At 44.0% G+C, this 21,640-nt stretch overlaps 2 protein-coding genes across 7 annotated transcripts; one reads left to right on the plus strand and one right to left on the minus strand.

Moving 5' to 3' along the window:
• Positions 1 to 12,213, plus strand: LOC102368817 (coiled-coil domain-containing protein 89-like). 5 transcript variants are annotated; one of them, XR_003091668.1, is made up of 3 exons: positions 6,242 to 10,121; positions 11,042 to 11,094; positions 12,055 to 12,213. XR_003091668.1 is itself a non-coding variant. In XM_006034961.3 (2 exons), the coding sequence occupies exon 2, from the start codon at positions 8,119 to 8,121 to the stop codon at positions 9,193 to 9,195; it is 1,077 nt and encodes a 358-aa protein (XP_006035023.1). In that variant the 5' UTR covers positions 1 to 32; positions 7,879 to 8,118; the 3' UTR covers positions 9,196 to 10,770. The 5 variants fall into 5 exon arrangements, 3 of the variants coding, with proteins under 3 accessions (XP_006035023.1, XP_025046879.1, XP_025046878.1); XR_003091669.1 differs by lacking the exons at positions 11,042 to 11,094; positions 12,055 to 12,213 and adding an exon at positions 1 to 32 and having other exon boundaries at positions 9,956 to 10,770; XM_006034961.3 differs by lacking the exons at positions 11,042 to 11,094; positions 12,055 to 12,213 and adding an exon at positions 1 to 32 and having other exon boundaries at positions 7,879 to 10,770.
• A 114-nt stretch (positions 12,214 to 12,327) lies between these two features.
• LOC102369080 (transmembrane protein 126A-like) lies at positions 12,328 to 21,462 on the minus strand. 2 transcript variants are annotated; one of them, XR_003091670.1, is made up of 5 exons: positions 21,311 to 21,462; positions 17,644 to 17,837; positions 15,329 to 15,443; positions 13,171 to 13,450; positions 12,328 to 12,515 (listed from the first exon to the last, which is right to left on the minus strand). XR_003091670.1 is itself a non-coding variant. In XM_006034962.3 (4 exons), the coding sequence occupies exons 1-4, from the start codon at positions 21,430 to 21,432 to the stop codon at positions 13,261 to 13,263; spliced, it is 621 nt and encodes a 206-aa protein (XP_006035024.2). In that variant the 5' UTR covers positions 21,433 to 21,462; the 3' UTR covers positions 13,101 to 13,260. The 2 variants fall into 2 exon arrangements, 1 of the variants encoding a protein (XP_006035024.2); XM_006034962.3 differs by lacking the exon at positions 12,328 to 12,515 and having other exon boundaries at positions 13,101 to 13,450.
• Positions 21,463 to 21,640: the final 178 nt, after the last annotated feature.

A 21,640-nucleotide genomic window follows, 5' to 3' on the forward strand; every position in this document is an offset into this window, starting at 1 on the left:
CGAGGGAGCCGGCATGGCGGCCGGGAGCAAAGGTGGGCCTGGGGTGTCGCCTGCGCGCACCTGCCGGGGTGGCCATGTCCGCCCCCCGGGCTCGGGCTGGGCTGGGCTGACACACGTGTGAATGGGGCGAGGCCGGCGCTTGTCTTTGGGAAGCGCAGCGAGAGCGGCCGGGCTGCAGGGCGGGCTGTGCCCCCGCCGCCCCCCGCCGCGGAGACCAACTGGAATTGCGTGTTTTAAGAAAAAGGGAGGGAAAATATTTTAAGAGGATATTTTTAGGAAAAGGGAGATTTTAAGAGCATATTTTAAGACAAGGAATAAACGATTTTAATAGGATGCTTTAAGGAATAGGGAAAACATATTTTAAGGGGATATTGTAAGAAAAAGGAACAAAAGACATTCCCGGAAGAGCTTCAGTCAGAGTTGTCAACTCTGGCTCCGAAATGCCCGTGCGCCGAACAGGTCGCCTTGACGACTGAGCAGTTCTAATTTAAGTTTAGGATTTATTTAAAAACACGAAAAGAAAAGAAAGCTTTTATCCCATGATCCCACTTAATTTTTTTTTATTCAGTCTAAATGTGCAGAGCACAGATTAAAACTAATTAAAAACCTGTAAAATGGTTTATTAAGCAAAATAATAGCTGGCAGTTACTTATGTGGCAACCGCGATGGAGCCTTGATGATGTCCCTTTAATTCTTAGTGTCATGCTGTAAAAACATCCTGCTCCACTTGCTGTTTTTGTGCACAGCTGTTGAGTTAAGGGTGCATCAGTTTGTAAATTTGAGCCGTAGCTCTGAATTAGATTATTTTTATGTGGGCATTTTTCTGAATTGAATATGTATTTAGCTGTGTAGCTCAACCTCCTGATACAAACTTGATGCAGGATTTATGGGACAAAATGGCTCCCTGGATACTTATTTATTTGTATGCCCATCGAACTCATTTAAATTAAAATGTAAAATAGTAAAACAATTCAGTTGTACCTCTCTGTAAGGTCACAGCTCTGGAAATAGCCCACTGTACCATGGAGGTAGTCCATAAAGATTCTTGTACACCCTGTTTTCCATGGAATGCATGGCATCTTTTTTTTTTTTTTTCTCAAAGCCAAGTCTTTTAAACAAATTGACAAATGAGACTTAATCTAGCCATTTGTGAACCAGTACTGTGTAGTAGCAGAATATTATGATAAAGAGAGGATGAATTTTATGGTGATATTGCAGGGTGCTACTTGTGCTTTGCATGTCATCAGTAGAAAACAAGGGGAACTAGAACTGCTTCTAAACCTTAGATAAAAAATTTTAAACCTGGTGTCTTAATAGTTGGGGTCTAATAATCTATAACATGGTTATGAATGCCAGCTCCGATGGAATTCACGAGGAGCTACATGTAAGAACATACAAATTCCTGCACAAGGTCAGTCCAAAGGGCCATCTTGCTCAGGACCTTGTCTGCAACTGTGGCAAGTAGCTCCATAAAAGACAGCATAAGAAACAGGATATGCGTAGGGTGATAACCTTCCAACTACCAGGAGTCATAGGGTTTAGGTTCCATCCCTTGTGTTTAATAGCATTGGATAGACCTGTCCTTAAAATTGGCTGGTCCCTTTTTAAACCTGATTATTGAGTTGATCTTCATAATGTGCTATGGCAGTGAGCTCCAGAAGTTTATAGGATCATAGGAAAGTAGGGCTGGAAGGGACCTAATGAATCCTCTAGTTCAGGCGCTTGTTAAGGCAGTTTCGTCCCTGACTTAACTAGACAATGTGTCTGTCCAACCTGCTCTGGAACATTTCTGAGGATGGAGATCCCGCAGTTTTTCTAGGTAGCCTGTTCCAGTACTTGTGTCAAGAACGCTCCCCCCCCCCAAAAAAAAAAATAAAACCCAACCAAACAACCCCATACAAACCCCAAAACAAAAAAAACCCAAACCCTTCCTTTTGTTTGTTTTAACCCTGCTGCCTGACCATTTCACCGGATGGGCACATAGATCTTTTGTGTGCTCCACACCTTTGAATGTCAGGCTACTTTGATATGTAAATATGGTGTTAGATGTCTAGCTTTTGGCACTACTGAGGTTAAAAAATACTGGCATTTTTAATTGTGTGAATGCTCTGTGTATCCTAGTAAGTGAGAGAATCTAGTAAATATGGAAAGATAGGGTTTTGTGCTTCTGTTTCAATTATTACAAAATGCTGATGCCACATTGTTAACTTCTGCAGTTTTGCTGTCCTTTCAATTGCTGATACGTTGGAGAATGTCTTTTTGCCAAATATGCAGCCGCGAACCCCATTTTTCACTTTAGGTTGTATTGAATCCAACTGTGACTTCCTGCGGTGAAACCGACTGGGAGTGATGCAGAGCCACTGGTTAGGATGTGAGCTTGTGACTGCAAAAAGAACAATTTTAGTTTTATGTGGGTTAAGGAAGTGTGCGGGAGCAATTCTTGATCTTAACCTTTTAAGACTCTCACCAGAAAACAGAAGCTTAAAGTTGGGGTTGCTGGCATGAATCTCTAATCTTTTCCAATCCTATAGGCTTCTCAGCATGAGAAACTATTACTGCAATCAGTGAGAGATTTTTACATTTAAAAAAATGGCAGGAGCAAACATAACTAAGCAACGTTCATTTTTTCACATTCCTGAAGCGTAGACCTTAAGAGCAACACCAAAAGTCATGAGAGTTGGCAACACTGAAATTTAGGGTTTGGAGTATTTTGTGAGAAGAAAGGCTTTTGATGTCAGCATGAATGTCTTAGCTGCTGCTACTGCTGTCTTTGCTGTTTGAGTGAAGTTCCTTCTAAGCGCATTTGTTAGTGGAGCTCCACGGAGTCCAGGAAAAGTGGAAGCAAGACCATTTTAGACTTCATAGGTATAAGCACTACCTTTTTGCACCCAGCAGTGAATTGGTGTGAGGGACACAGGACTGAGAATAGGTGCTAAGTGCTCTTTTTACTCCATTTGGTTTATCCAAAAGTTACACAGTCTCTTTTTGCATTAACTGAAGGTACAACATGGCCACCGTATTTTATCCTCTATACTGTGCGTTGCACTAATCTTATCTTGCAGAAACAAAGTCATGAATTTAACAGCAGATTGCACCCAAAAAAATCATGGTGGACCTTCAGATTCAACTGGACATGTATAAAATATACTACATACTTCCTATTCTCATCTGGAACCCAGCATTTTATACCTTAAGTTGGAGTGCTGTGGACTTATTTCAAAGCTATTATTCTTTTAAAAGAGAAATTAACAAGATGCTTCTTCAATAACTCATGTATCAGTCATGGTATTCACTGTGGTAATTATCATCCATCAGCATCCACTTTCCTCTCTGTGGCTTACAAGGTTTAACTTGCAAGCTTTTAAAGAGCAGGGCTGCTTAGTGTTTTATTTGACTGTTAAGTTGTACACTTATAAATTACATTGATGCTGCTACACCAATGATGCATCACATCCATACTAACTTGGTTTTGGATTTCTAGATTGCATTTGTTATCCTATCTTCATGTTTGGCTGTTTACCCTTACCGTGAAGTACATTTTTATGCACAGCTAGACACAATTTCACCTGTATGTCATTGTCATGCAGCATGACAAATCTGTTTGTAAAATGAATAGTTACTGTGGTTGCAGAGAAGTGAAAAACATGACCTGAGTGTACTGCAGATTCAAAACCCAAGCAGCAAATACAATGAAAGCCACATTTTATTATTATATTTAATATAATGATTTTTGAACCAATCGAGACAATTTTATGCATTCCTATTTTCTGTAGCTTGACGTATGATTTTTAAAACCATGGGATTGGCAATACTAAACTGCAGATCTGTCTAGATGTCTTAATATATGGGAAGGCACAGTTAGAGTACTTCCATAAACTCTGTTCCTGTCTTGGCACTTTGCCATAACTATACGAGTACAACTCAAATGCTTCAGCATTTGTAATCCTGAAATGAACTCATCTGAACTATGTCTAGATAGTACATTTGCCGGGTCTGTCTACGGTGCCCTCAGACATTGAGAGGTGACTTCTCTAACCAGAATGGGTTTAGTCATATCTGTGTAATGGTGAGTGTGGGCTGATTTGAGTGACTGTGCCAACTATCCTGCCCAAGATGGATGCACCTGCAGTGCTTTTAATTCAAGGCTCGCATGTGTGGAACTACATAGCACGCTGGGGAGTGCTGCTTCCAGGAATGCTAAGTTTGTGGTCTAGATATGCTCTTTACATTTTTTTTTATTATTCATGTCATCCTGACTAGGAGAAGCTTGTGGCCTCCGTCCCATTGAGATTTAGGGAGACAGATGCTCTCATCAAAAAGGCAACCTGGCTTTGGATAAATTATGACCTCAATCCCATTGGAAACAATGAGGTGTTTCAGCCATTTAGGAAGAAAGCATTGTATGTGCCCCCCGTATTAACCGCAGCTCCATCCCACACCCCACCCTGCCTGTGCAGCATCTGCCCCCGCCCCAGCCTTACTCCCTCTGTCACTGTGGGGGCCTTGATCTGCCCCCCAAACCTCTTCCCTCCCCACTCGCCTCTTCCCCCACAACAGACTTACCAGCCAGGCACTGCTCTCCATGCTGCGGGGCCACATATTGGCAATCAAATCGGTATCGGCTGATATGGCTCATTAGAAACTGGCTGTCAGTATCAGCCCAAAAAATGGTTATTGGTGCACCCCTAATTTTTGATCGCTATAGAACAAGCAAACCTGTTGAGGCATGTAGTTAAAATGTAAGGCAAGCTTATCAATATGCATGCCAGTAAATTAAGAAACCTGTCTTGAATTCGAAACTAACTGACCTTTTAGGAAGGAATCTGAAAATTGTCTTGTGACCTAAACTTTCAGGATAGTAGAGGAAGATGCTTCCAGTGTCAACTGATACTTGCTTTTGCTGAACCTGACGCAAACAGAAGTTTTGTCAGTACGTAACCTTTCATCTAAATACATCTTTAAAGGCCCTGTCATAGTTTTCAGGGAATGTAAATAACATTTATGTTAAATCATCCCTCCTTTAGAAACGAATTCTCCACATATAGGACTATCAACATCATTTTGATCAGTCTCAAATCAGTTCATGTTTGACAAGAAGCCAAAACAGAGCATTTTCTTCCCTCGTTTCTACCTCTGTTCTAATTTTTTTCCTTTGTTGCGACCTTGCCCATGCAAGACACTTTCACAGCCTCCATCATGTCCCTACACCACTCTCATGCAGGCCTCAGTCCAAGCTGCTTTTCTGTTTAAGAAACTCCACTCTCTCCTTAGCCCATCATAACTCCATCTACTCCGTCATATCCCTGCTGATAAAACAGCTCTTCAGGTAATCCTATAACCCCAGGTTGCACACTTGCATCTGCTCCTCTGAACTTGCTGAAAAAGATTTTGGGGTATTTTCTTCCTTGTCCATTGCTAGTACACACTGCATAGTTATTTTCCTCTAGATCCCACTCCCACCCACATGTTCAGACCTATGTGACCTCTCCCTCCAAATGTTTTGCCTTTGTTGTTCCCTTTGTTTCTTTATCCTCCTCACTTCCCCGCCCCGGCCCCCACCATGCCTACACTCCTCAAAGTTGCATCTTGTAGGAATTTGCATGCGCATGTCAGTGATTCAGCTGAAGTTCATTTATTCCATCCAAAGGCCAGTAGCAGTCACTTTGAACGTACCAACTCCTGTAGCAAAACAGCAGCTGGATATGAGTTGGCAGTGCTTAGTAATGACAGCACCCACACAATGAAATGGTTAAAAGCATTGAGCAGGGACTTACAGTAAGGCTCATCCTGGTAATGCTCACCATGGCATGGCTCTAACTCTATTTCACTGGCATTGGCAAAGGACCCATTTCTCTTGTCTTATTTTTACCATCCCCTCCCCGCAAACTTCTCACTATATCACCTTCTCCTGACTTCCAGAGACTCAACAGATCTAGCCCCAAACTTCTGCATACACCTTATATTTTTCCTAAAACAGGGAAACCTCAGCCTCTCTCTGTTCATCCTTGGTCCAGTTTTGGCAGGTTTCCTGGTCTCTGCCTCATTTCTTCCTTTGTTTAACCTATCTATAGTTCTTTGTCTAAACTTCTGCATGTGGCAACATAGGCATTTAGAAAAATCTCCCTCTCCTTGTGTGTCTGTGCTTAAACCAGGAATCCCTGGAAGATGGTCATGCTCGTACCTGATATAATACAACATCCCATTAATCTAGCTGGATTGTTAATGCTTGCGCAGGCAAGGCCTATATCTTTCCAAACAGGGCAGAGGAAGGCAGGAGCTGGGGAGTGACTGGAGTTTGATTCAGTCCCTTCTCTGCATGGAGACAGAAACCCCAGAGTAACAGTGGCAGATAAGAGCTGGAGAAAAGAAACTAACTGGTAAGGAAATATTTTCTTTCCTTTCCTCTGCTCAATCCATTTGCTCCATCTCCGTTTCCCCCACATACCACACAGAGCAGACACCTTAAACTTGGTCCTCTCCTTCCTCTTTCCCCTCCCAACCATTGCCATTTTGGCAGGAGCTAGGGAGAGCAGAAGCAATGGTCAGTAATTACATCCTCCTTTACTTGGATACGACCATTTTCAGGTTGATGCATCCCACCATATAATGCTGGGCTTTGAAGAAGCAGATACCTTGCCTGGGTTTGTCTTCTACTTGCCTACTTCCGTCTGCCCCCCACCTCATTCCTCTGCCCTATGCCCTCTTCTTGCTTTATTCATCCTACTTCTATCCCCAGCCTAAAGGCAGGGTAAGTCATGTTGTTAGCAATTCCTGATTATTATCATGATGGTTTTACGTAGATTCTAACATTTAGCCTATTCTTATATCACCTTTACTCATCTATCTACTGTGATCACATATCAGAAAAGATTGGAAACTTTTAAGAGCGTATACTGTTCTTTTCATACTTGCACGGAGTATGATCGAGCCCCGGTCCTGGTTTGAGGACTATACCAGTGTTGCCAACTGTCATGATTATTGGCGTTGTTCTAAAGTCTACCATTTGGGAATGTGAACAACTTAGCTCTTTCTTTTATATATATATGTATGCATAAAAGAAATAGCTACATTTTTCACGTTTCTGAAGCTTAGACGTTAAGAACAGTGCCAAAAATCATGAGATGGCAACACTGCTATACTGTAAAAACATTTCCCCCTATTTTTCAGATGAGGAAATGGAGGCACATATGGTGGCATACCTGAGTTTATACAAGGAGCTAAAGTTAGAGTAGAGCTCAAGTTAGAGCCCAGTTCACTAGGCTTCCCAAACCAACTCTAAGTATGAAATAGTTCTGCTTGCAGTAGGGTTGAAGTGATGCTGTAGCCAAGATGGTCCAGGAAATGTAAAGCAAGGATTTATAATCTAAAGAAGAATGCAATTGATTTGAAAGCTTGTGTGCCCCAGCCATGCAGTTGGTTCAGTGAAGGATATCGCCCACATAGATCCTTGCCTCCGCTGGCCTCTGCTTGCAGTAATAATTATTAGCAGTTAGAGTCCTTACATGACTAGAACTCCAAGCTGTGTAAAAGAAACAGGCACTTCTCATTCCTAGAAAGGATACATTGTCAAGGATTTTAACATCAATTAGAAGGCTAGTGCAATAAGCTTTGCTTTGAATTGTTAAGATAAGCTGTAGCTTTAATATCAACAGGGCCAGGAGAGAGGGTGGAAGAACACTGTCTATGGAATTGCCTCCAACTTTATTCCTTTCTTTAAGTAAACTATTTTTATTTGCTTGGAGTCACCGCAGCTGTGCGCCGCCAACAACAACAAATATCCGCAAAGGTTTCTTCAAATAAATGGGTTTGGATAAGGACTAATCTAATTCTCTAGACTTGTTTCCTCAGACCTTCCTTAACATTGCATGTGTATGACAGGGAACTGTGCTGTGCTTCTGCAAGGCCAAGACATGTGACGTGTTTGTGGACTGTGACCTGCTCCAGAATGTCCAGGGCTTCTCCCTTGTGATGCGATAGAATTCCCAGAGCCCCTCTGCCAATCGCAGTGCTGCGGGCCAGGAAACGAGGACCGCTGGGTACTGGGACCTCATTTCAACATTGCTACCAGAAGTGGCTGTAAAAGCGGGCGAGTTCAGCTCGGTGAGAAACAGCACCTCCATGCCTCAGGATGAGGAGGGCCCAGAGATGGCCTGTGTCTCAAATGGCCCACCAGAAACTGAATTAGGAACGGGAGACCTAGCAGATCTCTGTAAGGCCTTGGAGAAGCTCCATGAGCTCCCTGCAGGGGAGAAGGGTGAGAAGGCTTTTCTACGCTCCCGCCTCCATGAGCAGTCTCAGCTCATCTGCATACTAAAGAAACGAGGCGATGAAGCCCAAATGCGTTGCAAGGCACTGGAACAGCTCAATGTGGAACTGGAGGAGCTGAGGATGAAGGATGCTGCAAACCTGAAAAGCCAGACCCAGCGGGCTCAACAGCTGGAGGAGCGCTTTATGGACCTGGCTGCCAACCACGAGGACATGATCTACTTCAAGGATGAGCACAAGCGACAGAACATGCAGCTGAGGGAGGAAAATAAGCGTCTCAGAGAGGAGAACCAGAGTCTCTTCAGCCAGGCCCTTAGGGAGAAGGAGGCTGAGATACTTCAGCTAGCTTCCCAGGAGAAGATGGTCTCTCGAGAACTGGGTGCCTTAAAGGAGACCTGGGCTCAAGAGAGAGAGCGAGCTCGGGAGCGAGAGAAGGAGCTGCTTGAAGTTCAGAGCCAACAAGCCAGTGATCATGCCAGGGAAGTTCATTCACTGAGAAGCCAGGTACAAACCCTGGAGAAGTACCAGCAAGTGATTGCACAGCTGGAGCAGGCAGAAAAGCAGCAAAGAGTTGAGGGCAATGAGTTGCAGGCCAAGCTGGACAGGGTGAGCCGGGAGAAGGAGGAAATCTTGCTTTTGGCCATGGACAGGGGCAAAATGCTGCAGGAGAAGCAACGGGAGGTCCAGCAGCTGGAGAAGAAGTTGGAGGCTGCAGAGAAGGCTAAGCAAATTGCAGACGAGCGCTTTGAGAGGCAAGCAGCAGTAGCAGATAGCGGGGTGAGGGTCCAGGAGCTGCAGCGGTGGCTGGAGAGAAGTGAGCAGGCATATAATGAGCTGCGGATGCAGTTTGAAGCTTACAAGAAACACAGCATGGACTTGCTCACTAAAGAAAAAAAGCTGAATACCAAACTCCGCCACTTAGCTGCATGATCCTCACACCTCCATTCCTCACCCAGTTCTCAGCAGAAATATCTACTGCTCCAGGTTTTTTTTTTGTGATCTTACCTGATTTCTGATTACTGTGCCTGCTGTCTTAACAATGGGCTGGTTTGTAGCTCACTTCTAGTATGCTTCCATGCTACATATTGGACATCTCAGTCTAGATGTGGCACTCTGAACCAGTAAAACAATTTATACTAAATAAACCAGGAACCTAAGAGTGGAAGGTTTGTAAGTATGACTTGGATTCTTCTTTGGTCCTGTCTCTTCTCATTGCTGCAGAACATTCAAACCGTGTTAGTTGCTTCCCTAAATGAAGGGCCGTTATGATGGCCCCAGAGAAAATGCAAGCAAGATTTGTTGAATATCTGATAATAGACAAAATGTTTGTATGTGGGAGAGATGTTGACCACCTATACACCTTATAAACCAGGGGTACACAACCCCAGCCAACAAGCCAGATCTATCCCCTGGTACCATGCAGTCAAGTCGTTGGAGCTCCCCACAGGTCCAGGGCCCCGCATGCTAGATCAGGTGCAAAGGGTAACATTGGGCCCCATCCTGGCACACAGAGGGTGGGCAGAAGTGGTGCAGGGCCAGACCCTGCCTGCAGACCAGTCCTATACCATTAATCTGGCTCAGGGACGTAAAAGATTGAGGCGTGATGGGCAGTTCTTGTTTAAACCATGCTTAATCCAGGCCGTGGATGATTTATTCTGCATTTTGCTAACCTCATGATTTTTGTTCTCAGGCAGCAAAATTTTGAAAACCTGCTTGGGAAATTGAGGAACAAGAAATCACAAACTGAATTGTCTGGAGAACCTGAGTGTGATGCTGGAGCAGATGCTCTCAGTTGGTTGTAGGGGACTTGATAGGAAGAGCACTGTTTTTGCTTTGACTGCCAGAGATTTGAGCTGGTTAGTTTGATTAGACAATACTTTCTCTTTTACAATACAGGCAACCAGTAATGCGTATTTTTGTGTGACTTGTTTTTGCTGCAATGGTAAACTGCTACAAGACAAAAGATGCAACTAAGACAAATGCCTGAATTTATTTTTGCTGACTTTAGGATTTTAAACACCTTCATCTGGCCTAAAGATTTTAATAGACCTTTTCCAAATGTGCTAGAGGAATAATTTGAAAACTGGTGTCCAATTTGTGTGATGCAGCTACTATTACAAAGCATCACCCAGCCATTTGAGGATTTTTTTATAAGGGCATACAAATGAGGCTAGTTTCTCAGTTGGAAGAAGCAGAAAACCAAGTCGATCTGCAATTAAAAATAAAAAATCCTCTTTCTATTATCCTAATGTTGCTCAAAATGAGTGAGAAACATGTTTGAATATTAAGGTGTACAACTTGAAATAGTCCCAAGTGTTACAGTGGAGCAACTAAATTCTGTTCTTTCATTGCAAACATCTTGCAAACTACAAGTTGAAGTACAGGCATGTAAGTGCCTAGAAAATGTATTAATGAAGAACTTTCTGCTATATGAATCACATCCTTTTCTTGTACTTAAAATGTTCTATGTTGTTTTTGAAAAAGTGAGCCCAATACAACAAAACAGCCTCAGTTCATTCCACTTGCACCAGCCCAAAGGTGTATTCTTGGCTAAGCTGTCCAGGAGGCACTCTGGATTGCAGGACCGAGAGCACATAGGTTTTTCCTATAATTCTGGCTATTCCACTTGTGCGGGAGGTGTGGAGCTGCCAGGGGTTGGTCCACTAGGATTTTATGAAAGTATTTGCATCATGCAGACACTTGGGTAGGTGAACTCTCACAATGTACTGAGTATGCATACGGTCCAAACCTTTTTTTTTTTTTTTTTAAACTGCAGAAGAATGCATGCAGTTGCCTAGGTTCCTGTCCTAACCTTGGTTGTCAGCAGGGGTAAGCTTTTGTTGTGTAACAATTACCACCTGGGCTTGATGGCTGCTCTTTTTAGTTAGGGGCTTAGCATTCTGGCACCCTCATTTGGAAAGTAGTTACCTCATCTTTGGCTATTCACATCTCAGTGCCAGGACACACTCAGGACATTTACTCTTTCTAAGCACCTGCTCTGACAGGAGAGCAGTATAGATCTGGGGTATATTCATGCTTGGGTTATATCTCTACTCATTTCCAAGCCTCACAGTTAGACAGAGTAGATCCTGTATATGGGCCCCAGAGACGGTCTTGGGGGCTCTGCCTCAATCCTAAGGTCAGTAAGGAGATGGTATAAAAAGCCCTTGGAGAAAACTAAGGAGCTGTGAAAGGTAAGGGGATGACTTCTGATCAGCAGGCAGGAGACTTCCAGAAGATTGAGGAACAAGTTTGGGAGAAACTTCCTGAGTAGCTGGAAAGAATGCTAAAGAAGGTATTTTCGGTGTTGGGGGCTCTGCCTCACTCCTAAACTCAGTAAGGAGATGGCCACACTGGTGAAGGACTCTTCTGAGGGGATGACTGCTTTTAGTGGCCTCTGTGATGTCACAGCCTAGCATGGAGGGGAGAATAATGACGGGGTGCGGGGGGGAGGGACGTGCATGGTTTTTCAGGAAAGATTTGAGCATGTGCACCTGAGATTCCCCCACCAATACCTCTAGACTAGTATCCATGAGGATGGCTTCCCCCTCCAGGCACACCCCAGCTGGGGACCGTGCAGGTCAGGGTCAGGGTTTAAACCCCTCCCTAATCATAGCCTCCTTCCAGGACCTTGCCCTGCCCCAGCCCTCCAGATCAGCATTGTGCAAGGGAAGGGGAGGCTCACCCTAAAGCCCCCTCGCTTCTAGCTTGAGCCACTACAAGCATGTGCCTGCATGATGTATCAAACGTGAATGTCTCTCCACTTTCAAATTGGTTCATTCTCTGCAGGTTAGACTAGCCTGCAAAGTTGGACTGTCCCTAGCCGAAAGGTATGAAACAACCCTGAGAAAGATGAAGGCTAAATATAAGAGGCATTGCGCAACTAGCTGAGCCGAGAAGGGAGACTGAGGTTCCCATGCCAATTTCAACTCCATTCTAGTAACTCCAGACCGACTTCTCTCACTGTCCTTGCTTATTCCATCACAACAAAGCAGACGCTGGTCCCACTTAAAACGCTGATAGTTTAGATTAACCGATGCATAAAATAAATGAAAACATTTCAGGATGGAAAGTTGTATTTTTGTTGTTCCGTGATATTTCATGGGAAGAGAGGAGCAGAGCGTCACTGGCATACTCTGGACAAACAGACTAAGTGGAAAATGATCCTAAGTCAGTGAATATCAGCTTCGTTCTTAGAATAGCTTGATCCTCACAACTTGTCAACAGGCGAAATAATTACTATACTTAAGCTGTGGTAAAAAAAGATAAATAAAGGTTTTTTTGGCATGTAACATTGAGCATGTACCTCATACTTTGAGTTGGGTGCAAAAACAGTATTTAAAAAGTGTTCCTGTTTTGTAACTGCATTAACAGGTACTTTTCCATGTATGGTATGCAAAATAGATGAGACTGCTTACGTTCAATCTGCAAGCCATCTTAAAAAAGGCTTGCTAAAGGAGGAGGAAAAAGTGTAAATGGAAGAATTCAAGACAGGGAAGAAGATGTGGTTTAGTACTCCCTTAAATGTTAACAAGGGTGAAAATTCTCTGTTTGGTCCTAATTCAATGTACTGCAAGTGTGTCCTCTGGCTCAGTGTAGTTAAAGCAAAGACATATATGATACGAATGTATGGAGGTGGGCTCTATTCTTCCATTCAAATGGGGTCAGACAAATTAAGCATCTTTCACGCTACGCTTTTGGAGCAGCAAATACTTAGCCATATACGTGGGATGCCTGGGTCATAAGTGAACTATGGACTACTCTCTCTACGCTGTGTTTGTGTGTTGGTATTTTTCCTCTTTAAAAAACAGGGCATAAATAAAAATGGCAAGTTATAATAGAAGATAGAAGATATTGTATTCAAAGACCATATCAATGCAAATCTTGACTTGCATTTATACTTACAACTCAATGTCTTTCCCGAAACCATAATAAAAGTGGTTTTATTATGGTATCCCCCTGAAAGCAGTTGAGAGGGTTGTCTAGTTGCCACATTTAATCTTTAAGATCTTTGTTAAGTTCACATATCTGCAACATTTTCTCATATGTCCTATGATGGGTGAAACCAAGGTAAGCTCCAGTCATGCCTTGTAGTACCATGGCAAGACTCATCTTTTTAAAGACTGGTCCAGAAGGGGCGAACCAGTAGCGCCATGTCTTCTGTTTCCCTGTCAAGGGAGTGGTCCTGTACGTAAATAAAGTGAGAAAGTTAGCAGTCTGTTACTTGACAATGTCAATAACACCATGTAGTAAATGTAAAGTGGCTGATAAAGTGACAGTTAAGAAAATGGTTAAAAGAAGTGGCAGCTCCCATCCCTATGCCCTCTAAAAAAAGTGGAGTGCACACTAGAATATTAGGTAGGAGAATGTTTTTAGCAAGTGGGAAGTAGTACTTGCTTCAATATTAGATGCACAGATTGATTTCATCATTTCCTTTAACAGTTGTCACATTTAGAAAGCATATTTGTGGTGTGCTTTACAAATAAGTCCTCAGAAATATTTTTCTCAGGTAGGGTAGACAAGGACAGAGAGACAAGATGGTCTGGAGTCACTAGAATAGAGTTAAAATTGGCATGCGAGCCTCAGTCTTCCCTGCTTGGCTCAGCTCATTGAGCAATGCCTCTTGTATTTAGCCTTCATCTTTCTCAGGGTCGTTTCATACCTTTCGGCTAGGGGCAGACGTTCATAAAGCTTGAGCCTGAATTGATTCAATCCTTGCAGGCTAATCTAACCTGCAGAGAATGAACTGATTTGTAAGTGGCTAGACATTCACTTTTGATTCAGGAAATGGAGGCTCATGCCTGCAGTGGCTCAAGCTAGAAGCAAAGGGCCTCTAGGGTGAGCCCTCCCTTCCCTTTAACAATGCTGAGCTGAGGGGGTGGGGCATGGCCAGGCCGTGGCAGGACACTATAATTAGGGAGGGGTTTAAATCCACACCCTGACCTGTACAGTCCCCAGCTGGGGCTTGCCTGGGGGGAGAAGCAAACCTTGCAGCTACCATTCTGAAATTGGACACACATCTGCCCCCAGCAGCAGCTAGCATGGGGATAGCATGACCATGACCAGCTGCTGGCTGGAGTCTGTGCTGCTGGGTTCCATGCTGTGGGAGAAGGTGGGGGGGAAGGGGCAGTGGGGAACCAGGTAGATGCTACTGTCCCTTGCCTGCTGTCTCCACCTCCTTTGCAGCTAGCCAGAACTCCAGCTAGGGAGGAGTGTAATGGGGCCTGCCCTGGTCTTTGGAGCACACAACCCAGCCTGGCTGAAAAGCATGCTGGAGGGCTGTGATTTATCTTAAACCAGCAAGGAGTCTGGAACAGACATTGTATAAACTGGTTTAACCTGAATCAGTTAAGTGTGATACTACATTCAACCAGGTTTATCTTAACCAGTTTCAGCTGTTTTGAAACTGGTTTATGTACACTGAACTTATGTTCTGTTACAGGTTTAAACCAGTTCCTGATCACTTAAACCGGTTTATTTGCAACTTGTGTCACAAGAAAAACTCATTCTACCACAGGGGCTTATAAACCCTTGCTCTGGAATCACACTATCTTAAATCCTTTTGGTTATTAAGAAGTCCAAAAGAGCCAATCATGCATTACTTGAAACCCTCTAGAGCAGTGGTTCTCAAACTTTTTCGACTCAAGGCACCCCTTGGCAAATGTCAGCTGTGAGCTTTCACTTGTGTTTTGACTACAGAAGAAAAACCAGAGCAATTCTTTGGTTGGAAAAACCTTAAAGTCCACAGCAGGTGAGAATGTTTTTGACACACTGGATTCCTATTTGAAATCTCTCGGTTAAGTTTGTGAATCACGATGAGAGAGGAAGTTAGCTGTGTTAGCCTGAAGACAAGCAGAATGCAGGGCAGATTGGCACCTTAATGAGTGAATTTTAAAGGTGGCACCCTGGACTGTTTTGCGAATTGTGTGTAGGTGGTTGTACACGTAACAGTGCTGATGTTAGGTGACACCCTTAAAAGGATCTGTTTGAGAATCACTGCTCTAGATTAACATTTTCTGAAACCTGACATCAGTTTCACTTATTTTAAATTCCTAAGACTTACCTTGCTGCAATGCTTTTATTTAAAGAGACAGCCAATGCAATGGGGTACATAGCACTTACAACAGACCCGATTAATCCTCCTCTGACTACAGCATCGGATGAGCAATTTAGATTGCCTGGATGACAAAGACATTTCCATATCAAGATGACGTATGACTAAATAAGGGCTGCCAGGCACTTTCATCCAGTCCGTGGCACTCCCCCAGAGAACTGTACCCTGCCGAGCCCTTCTGCCTGTGAAGATGGGAGCAAGGAGCCCATGCATTGCCACCAACACACACTATTGTACTTAGCTGCCACACACATGGGCGGAATGGCCCGGCCTGACCAGCAGCAGCTGCTGGGCAGGGCTTCTGCTGTACATGCTGCATCCACCCCATGGGAACTTGCACAGCTTCCCCGGTACCCAGCTCGCTCCAGGGAGAAGGTAGGGAAGTGGGGGGGCTGGGGCGGAGCTTCCGTTGCAGCTGGACAGAAACATGGAGCAGTGCAAAGCTCATACTCAGAAGAATGGCAAGAGCATGGAGGAGGTAGGGACCAGCAGCAGGCAGGGATGCTCCTGCCAGGCACAGGTACTGGTGCTTGGCAGCGTGGAGCTCCAGCCACTGCCAGGTGCTGGGGAAGGAGTGCAGCCTGTCTGGCCTGCCTTTATTGCAGGGGCTCTGTGTGGTGTGCCTGCAGCTTGCACACTCGCACCAGAGGAAGCCCCACGCTGGAGCCAGCTGCCTTCCCTGCCCCTGCTATGCAGGTCCCTGGGCTCCTTGGGAGTGAAGGGAGCCCTAAGCCCCGCTTCCCCACAGAGTCCAGCACGGGGCTTCCCTCGTTGTAAGCGCAGGAGCTGCAGGCATGCCGTGTACAACCCCTATGATAGAGGTGGGCCACGTAGGTTGTGCTTCTCACTCCCATGAACAGTGCTGGCTGGAACCGCAGCCCGCTGGGTACCAGCACCTCTGCCAGGCATGAGCACCCCCATTTGCTGCTGCTGTCAACAGCAGGGGCTGCATTCCATGGAGGGAGTGTGTGTGCAGGGTCTCCCCACCCTCCCTCCACAACTCCTACCAACATAGACACACATCCCAAGAGACTCTATGCCCACCACACAGCCACACCCCCTTCACAGCCCTCCACACCCCACCATATACGCACAATATACAAGAGTAAGACTTCATTTCTGAGAATTTATGCAATCCCTTTTATATACAGTACACAAACACAAATCATGACAAATACATTTTGGAATAAAATTAAAATGTGTTATAGTCTGTTTCACTTTTAGTGTATGATTTGGTTTTTTACTCATTCTAAGATGGACCCCCTTCCCAAAACAAGTATTTCTGCGGGGCAAGGGGAGGGACTTCTAGTGGCAAAGCTCAGGGGTTAGAGGATGGAATTTCCTGTCCCAATATGGTAACCCGGGGTGGGGCAACTTGGGGGGTGGGGCTACTCATGTGGTCCTTGACAGCTCACCAAGACTTGCTAAGTGACCCTCCAGCCAAAATAATTGCCCGCCCCGGTCTAATTTATATTCTAACGTAAATTAAAGGGGCAGGCTCAATGAAGGGCAACCATTAGCATCATTTCAGCTGAGTATTAAATAACCTAAAAAAGTAGGTTACCTCTTCTGTTGAGATGCTCTGCCATTCAGCTACCTACATGGCTTAATAAAAAGTCATGTAATTTGGATTGCTGTATCACTGCACTCTTCATGACCTTAACATACTGAAATGCAGCCAAGTATCAATTTTAAATAGCCTGATACCAGGATATTTTCAGATGGATCCATTTACAAGCTCTAAGTCAGAAAAAATGTGTCCTATGAATAGTGAGACAAAACCCTAGGCTGTTGGGGTGCTCCCAGAGATGCACCCTCATCACAGTTCCTGTGATAATCTCCCAGGATCAACCTCCTCTCAGTCACAGCCAGCTCCTTCCACTTGGGACCTCCATTTCCCCTCTCCTCACTGGAAGCCTCCTCTCTAGCCACCCCAGAAGGGTCACTGCCTGCAGCACATTCCACACAGCCTCCCCTGCCCCCAACTTTCAGAGTAGCCAGGGAATCCTTCAGAGCATTTCTGTTTGTGCATGCCTGACAGACACCCTCTTCCATTCAGCTTAAAGAATAAGTTGCTTGCTTCAGGCCTTGCTCTAGCACCTCCACCCTGCTCCTCATACAATGCAAGGTTTTTAACACTTCAGGAGTTCACCGTTTTACCAAGAGCATGAACTTTTCAGCAGCGAACTCACTGACAACTGTATGTAATTTCATGTAGGAAACATCACAACAATGCCCATGATAAGACTGAGCAACAAGCTTACCGGTCAGTAAAGGCTGGACAAGAAGCCAGTTGTAACCTATGGTTGTTGTGATTAATGGGAAGAAAGTCATTGACAATGTAGATGTTATGCCAGCCTGTGAGATATTTAGGAGGCGCCTGAATGAGTTGTTTGCTGCTAAGCCATATAAGGTTGCATTTAGTCCAAGGAATACTGAGGCATATTTCATATATTTCCTGTGGAAAAGAGAAAAGTTAATTTGTAGAGCTGTGCACTGGAGATGAAGGTTGGCTTCTCAGTACTATTACTACAATGAACCATTCAAGGAACAGGAGCTAGATAATTTCACAAGAGGACAGAATCTCATGCTTTAGAAACTACCATGACAATGGTAAGACTCACAACTGAACAACAGTTTGTATGCATGTCAGAGTAGAGTATATGGACACACACAAGTAGTTGCAGGTTGATGGATGTGGCCCATTTGCAGACCAAGAACGAATTTTTGAGGAGTAAGAATCTAAGCTGGTACTGGAACGAAATGTTCCTGAAACAGTCATCTGTATTAACTAAAGAAAAGGTGTCCCAACAATTACCTTCTAAAGAAAGGGATGCAGGGAGGAAGAAAGAAGGTACACCTAATATCATGCTAACCCCTGGTCCAGGTGCAAAGACCTCATACCTAAAACTTTCTCAAAGCTTAGACTGGAATTTAATTACCCCTGACTAAACAGCAAAAGCTAACCCAGTTTGGCGATACAGGGTTTGTATATTTTGAGTCACGCTTTCATACCTATGCTAAAAGGTACATCCAACTTGTTTAACCATGGCCAATGCCTTCAGTCTTTATGTAGAACTCTACTGAAAAGTGAGGTGGCATAATAAAAAAGAATGAGATAAAGATACAAATAATTGATATTGCAACATGTACCAGGGTCTGTCTGAACAGATAAAATACAGTCCTTGCCTCAGAACTGACACTCTAAATAGCAGAGAGAGACAGATGAAATATCAAAGGTCACATCTTGATTTCTACTCTAAAACCACATACAGGTAACTAGGCTTGGGGACAGTCCCATTCAATTCACTGGGGTTATGAAGGGCAATGAGGCATCATTTATGAAATCAGTGTGTTTGCAAGGTGAAGGGATTTATTAGGTCCCGCCCCACCTTCCATCCTACCCAAAATTAGCCCTTTGCCCCTTGTTCCAACCTGTTTTGATACTGCTGATCCAAGAGGCATAAGTTTAGTAAACAAAAACAAGTGAAGACTGATTAAAGAAGGTTGTCAGAGATTATGATAAGAGACAAGTATTAACAGGTGTTACCAAGAATGACATCTGAACTGAAGCAACAGGGTAACTGCTTAAGTTCTACATCCTTACCTTCAATCCTTTCTCTTGTTTCCCTACTTCCTATGTTGCAACACTAAATTGAATGTAGAACTGCCCTAGCCACTGAGCTATCCAATCAGTCTCTCTCAGAGCTCTTCTGCTCTGTGTCAACAGGTGATTTTGAGCAAAAGTGCTGTGGCACCTTGAGGTGCCTTGAGCAACGTTAGCACTGCTGCATAAGCAAACGTGCTTCATAAGATAAACCTAGAGATTTCAAATAGGCTTTCATAGTGTTAAAACATGTTGTCCTGTCGTGGTCCTTCTGAGCTTTTTGCAACAGAAGAACTGCTCTATATTTTTGTTGCCAAAAAACTAAGAGCTGGTATTTTATGAGAGGTACCTTAAGAAAGTTGAGAACCACTGATATAAACGTTCATATGAGAGAGAGAGAGAGATACGCACAGACAGACTCTCAGTGGTTAGGACACTTCCCTGGTTTGTGGCAGTCCTGGGTTATTTTGCTGTGGGTACAGGCAAGTCTCTCAACAGAAAACTGCATCCACAAATGCATTCTCACACAACGTTTCAGCAAGCAGGCATTTTTGAAAAGAGGAAAAAGTTTCTGTCCAACTCCTGACCATCTTCAATTCCCAGCTTTTGATCTATGCTGCCTGCCTAACGTTACGGATTCAGGCATAGTACAATAGCTTGGGTGGGAACAAATTTGAGAGGACACAAGGATCAGAATGAGAGGTTCCCACAGCTACTGGTGCTTTCTGTTGTTCTGATCCTGGTCACCGAGGTGTCTGGTGCCTCAAACAGGCATCGACTTCTAGCGGGGAAAATTTGAGCTTCTCTCTATATGACACTAAGAGCTGCATGCCCACAGCCCCACCAGGGCTCCTGGTCTGGGGAAGAGGTGGGGGAGCATTGCCCCTCTGCTCCCTTCTTCCAAACCAGTCCAGGATGGGAAGAGGGAGCAGCAGTACAAAGCCCCCACCCCTGGGCAATCCCTGATGCTCCTCTCCCCTCTGGGACTGGATTGAGAGGGGCACATGCAAGCAAAATTTTATTGCAAGGAAGATCTAGGCGTGTGGCCTGAATGGCCCTCTATAGCACACAAGGCCTATTAAATTTAGTGAGGCTCCAGAGACAACACAAGGTTATGCTAGCCCAGATTGGTTTGCAACATGGGAGCTTTCATTTTCCCTATGAGAGAACAGAAAGGTTCTATTTTAGTACAGTAACACAATCAAGAAATGGAAGTAAACATGTCTATTTTATTTGCTTGATTAGCAATATATCATATTTACTTGATTCTAAGACAAGTTCTCCCCACCCCACTTTTATGAGGCCCTCCTGAGCCAGTCAGTGGTATGGTGGTTTGAGGTTAGATCCCTAAAGAGTCCAGAATGAGTCAAGTCAAACAAAGTGAGATCAACCTAGTTAGGTTCAGAATCTTATGAAGTTGCTGAGTTTCACTGAGGCAGATAAAAGGAGCTGTAGAGGGAGAAGTATTACACTCTTTAGAAAGGTTTCTGCTCTGGGGTTTAAGGAAGTGATCTGAAGGGAGAAAAAGCTAGGCAGAGACTGCAATGACTTTAGTTTTATTTCACAGACTTCTAGTTCAACCAAAGAGGCACCCTGTCCCTTACAACTCTTCCTGTGAGGTTTTTCTCCAGATGCATAAACTCTGGTCATGTCAGGGCAACCCAGAATAAGGTTCATGTCTCTGCCTGCTCCTGTCCTGTCCAAGATCCATCAAAACCAGAGTATAATATGCTTAAACAAGTTTTGTTAGACTGCCCAAAACTCTGAGGAATAACAAATTATGAAGAGATTGTCTTGTTACAGGTTCCTTTGTTGATCCATTTAAACTGCAACTTCTTTTTATAATTGACTGGTGTTGAGCACCTAGGTGCTCAACAACAGGTAGGAATATGTGGGCTCTACTGTGGTTTGGCCACCACCCTGTGCCAATGGATCACAACCTCCTTCCTAATCCATTGATAATGTTAAACCAAGTAGGGCTTGTGTACCTTTGTGCTACTAAGCGAGTGTGCTGGACCAGGTAAAGCCCCGGTTTTCGCCATACTCTTCCCTCCCTCCACCAGCATGTATAAGCTCCATGTTGCTGCCTACATCGCTACCTAGTTTAGTTGACACAAGGCCACAATTCCCTCCTGTTAATATAAACAGACTTCTTGTTTAGAAAAGTAAAAAAAACCCCTAACCCTAGTCCGTTAATAAATGTCTGTCCAATCCATATACTTGTAAATACGTGAAAGGTTTTCAAATACAAAAGCAAGACAAGAAATCACAAAAAAGACTTTAAAAGTACTTTGCTGGCAAAATGAGATGGGCGTATCACTTACTGATCATCTGCTGGAAGCTGTCGGAACATCTCTTCCAGAACTTTTCTTTTTGGATTTGTTAAATTTTGTGTTGGAGAATTTAGTTTCGGGGACTCTGTTGGTGTCATTGTGAGGCTCTGCATCACAAAATAAAAAAAGTTGTAGTTAAGTAACACAGCCCCGACATAATCCCAGCTAACTTTTGCATGAACAGATAAATGTAGCAAAGAAATACTTAGCACCTCAAACATTAAGAAGTGCCACTGAGATCAACAGGGCATGATCCAAAAAGTCTGTGGAATTTATAGCTACACAAGCCCTGATAAACAACCTTTCTTGGTAGGAAAAAAA

Source organism: Alligator sinensis, unplaced genomic scaffold, assembly GCF_000455745.1.
Source record: "Alligator sinensis unplaced genomic scaffold, ASM45574v1 scaffold716_1, whole genome shotgun sequence".
In the NCBI taxonomy this organism is placed as follows: domain Eukaryota; kingdom Metazoa; phylum Chordata; order Crocodylia; family Alligatoridae; genus Alligator; species Alligator sinensis.

Bases quoted from the DNA above. Each gene is read 5' to 3' on its own strand.
- LOC102368817 (XM_006034961.3), top strand. From the start codon at position 8,119: ATGCCTCAGGATGAGGAGGGCCCAGAGATGGCCTGTGTCTCAAATGGC.
- LOC102369080 (XM_006034962.3), bottom strand. From the start codon at position 21,432: ATGCAGAGCCTCACAATGACACCAACAGAGTCCCCGAAACTAAATTCT. The intron at 15,444-17,643 runs GTAAGCTTGTTG...TTTGTCATCCAG, and splicing joins TGTCCAGCCTTTACTGACCG to GCAATCTAAATTGCTCATCC. The intron at 13,451-15,328 runs GTAAGTCTTAGG...ATTTACGTACAG, and splicing joins AATAAAAGCATTGCAGCAAG to GACCACTCCCTTGACAGGGA.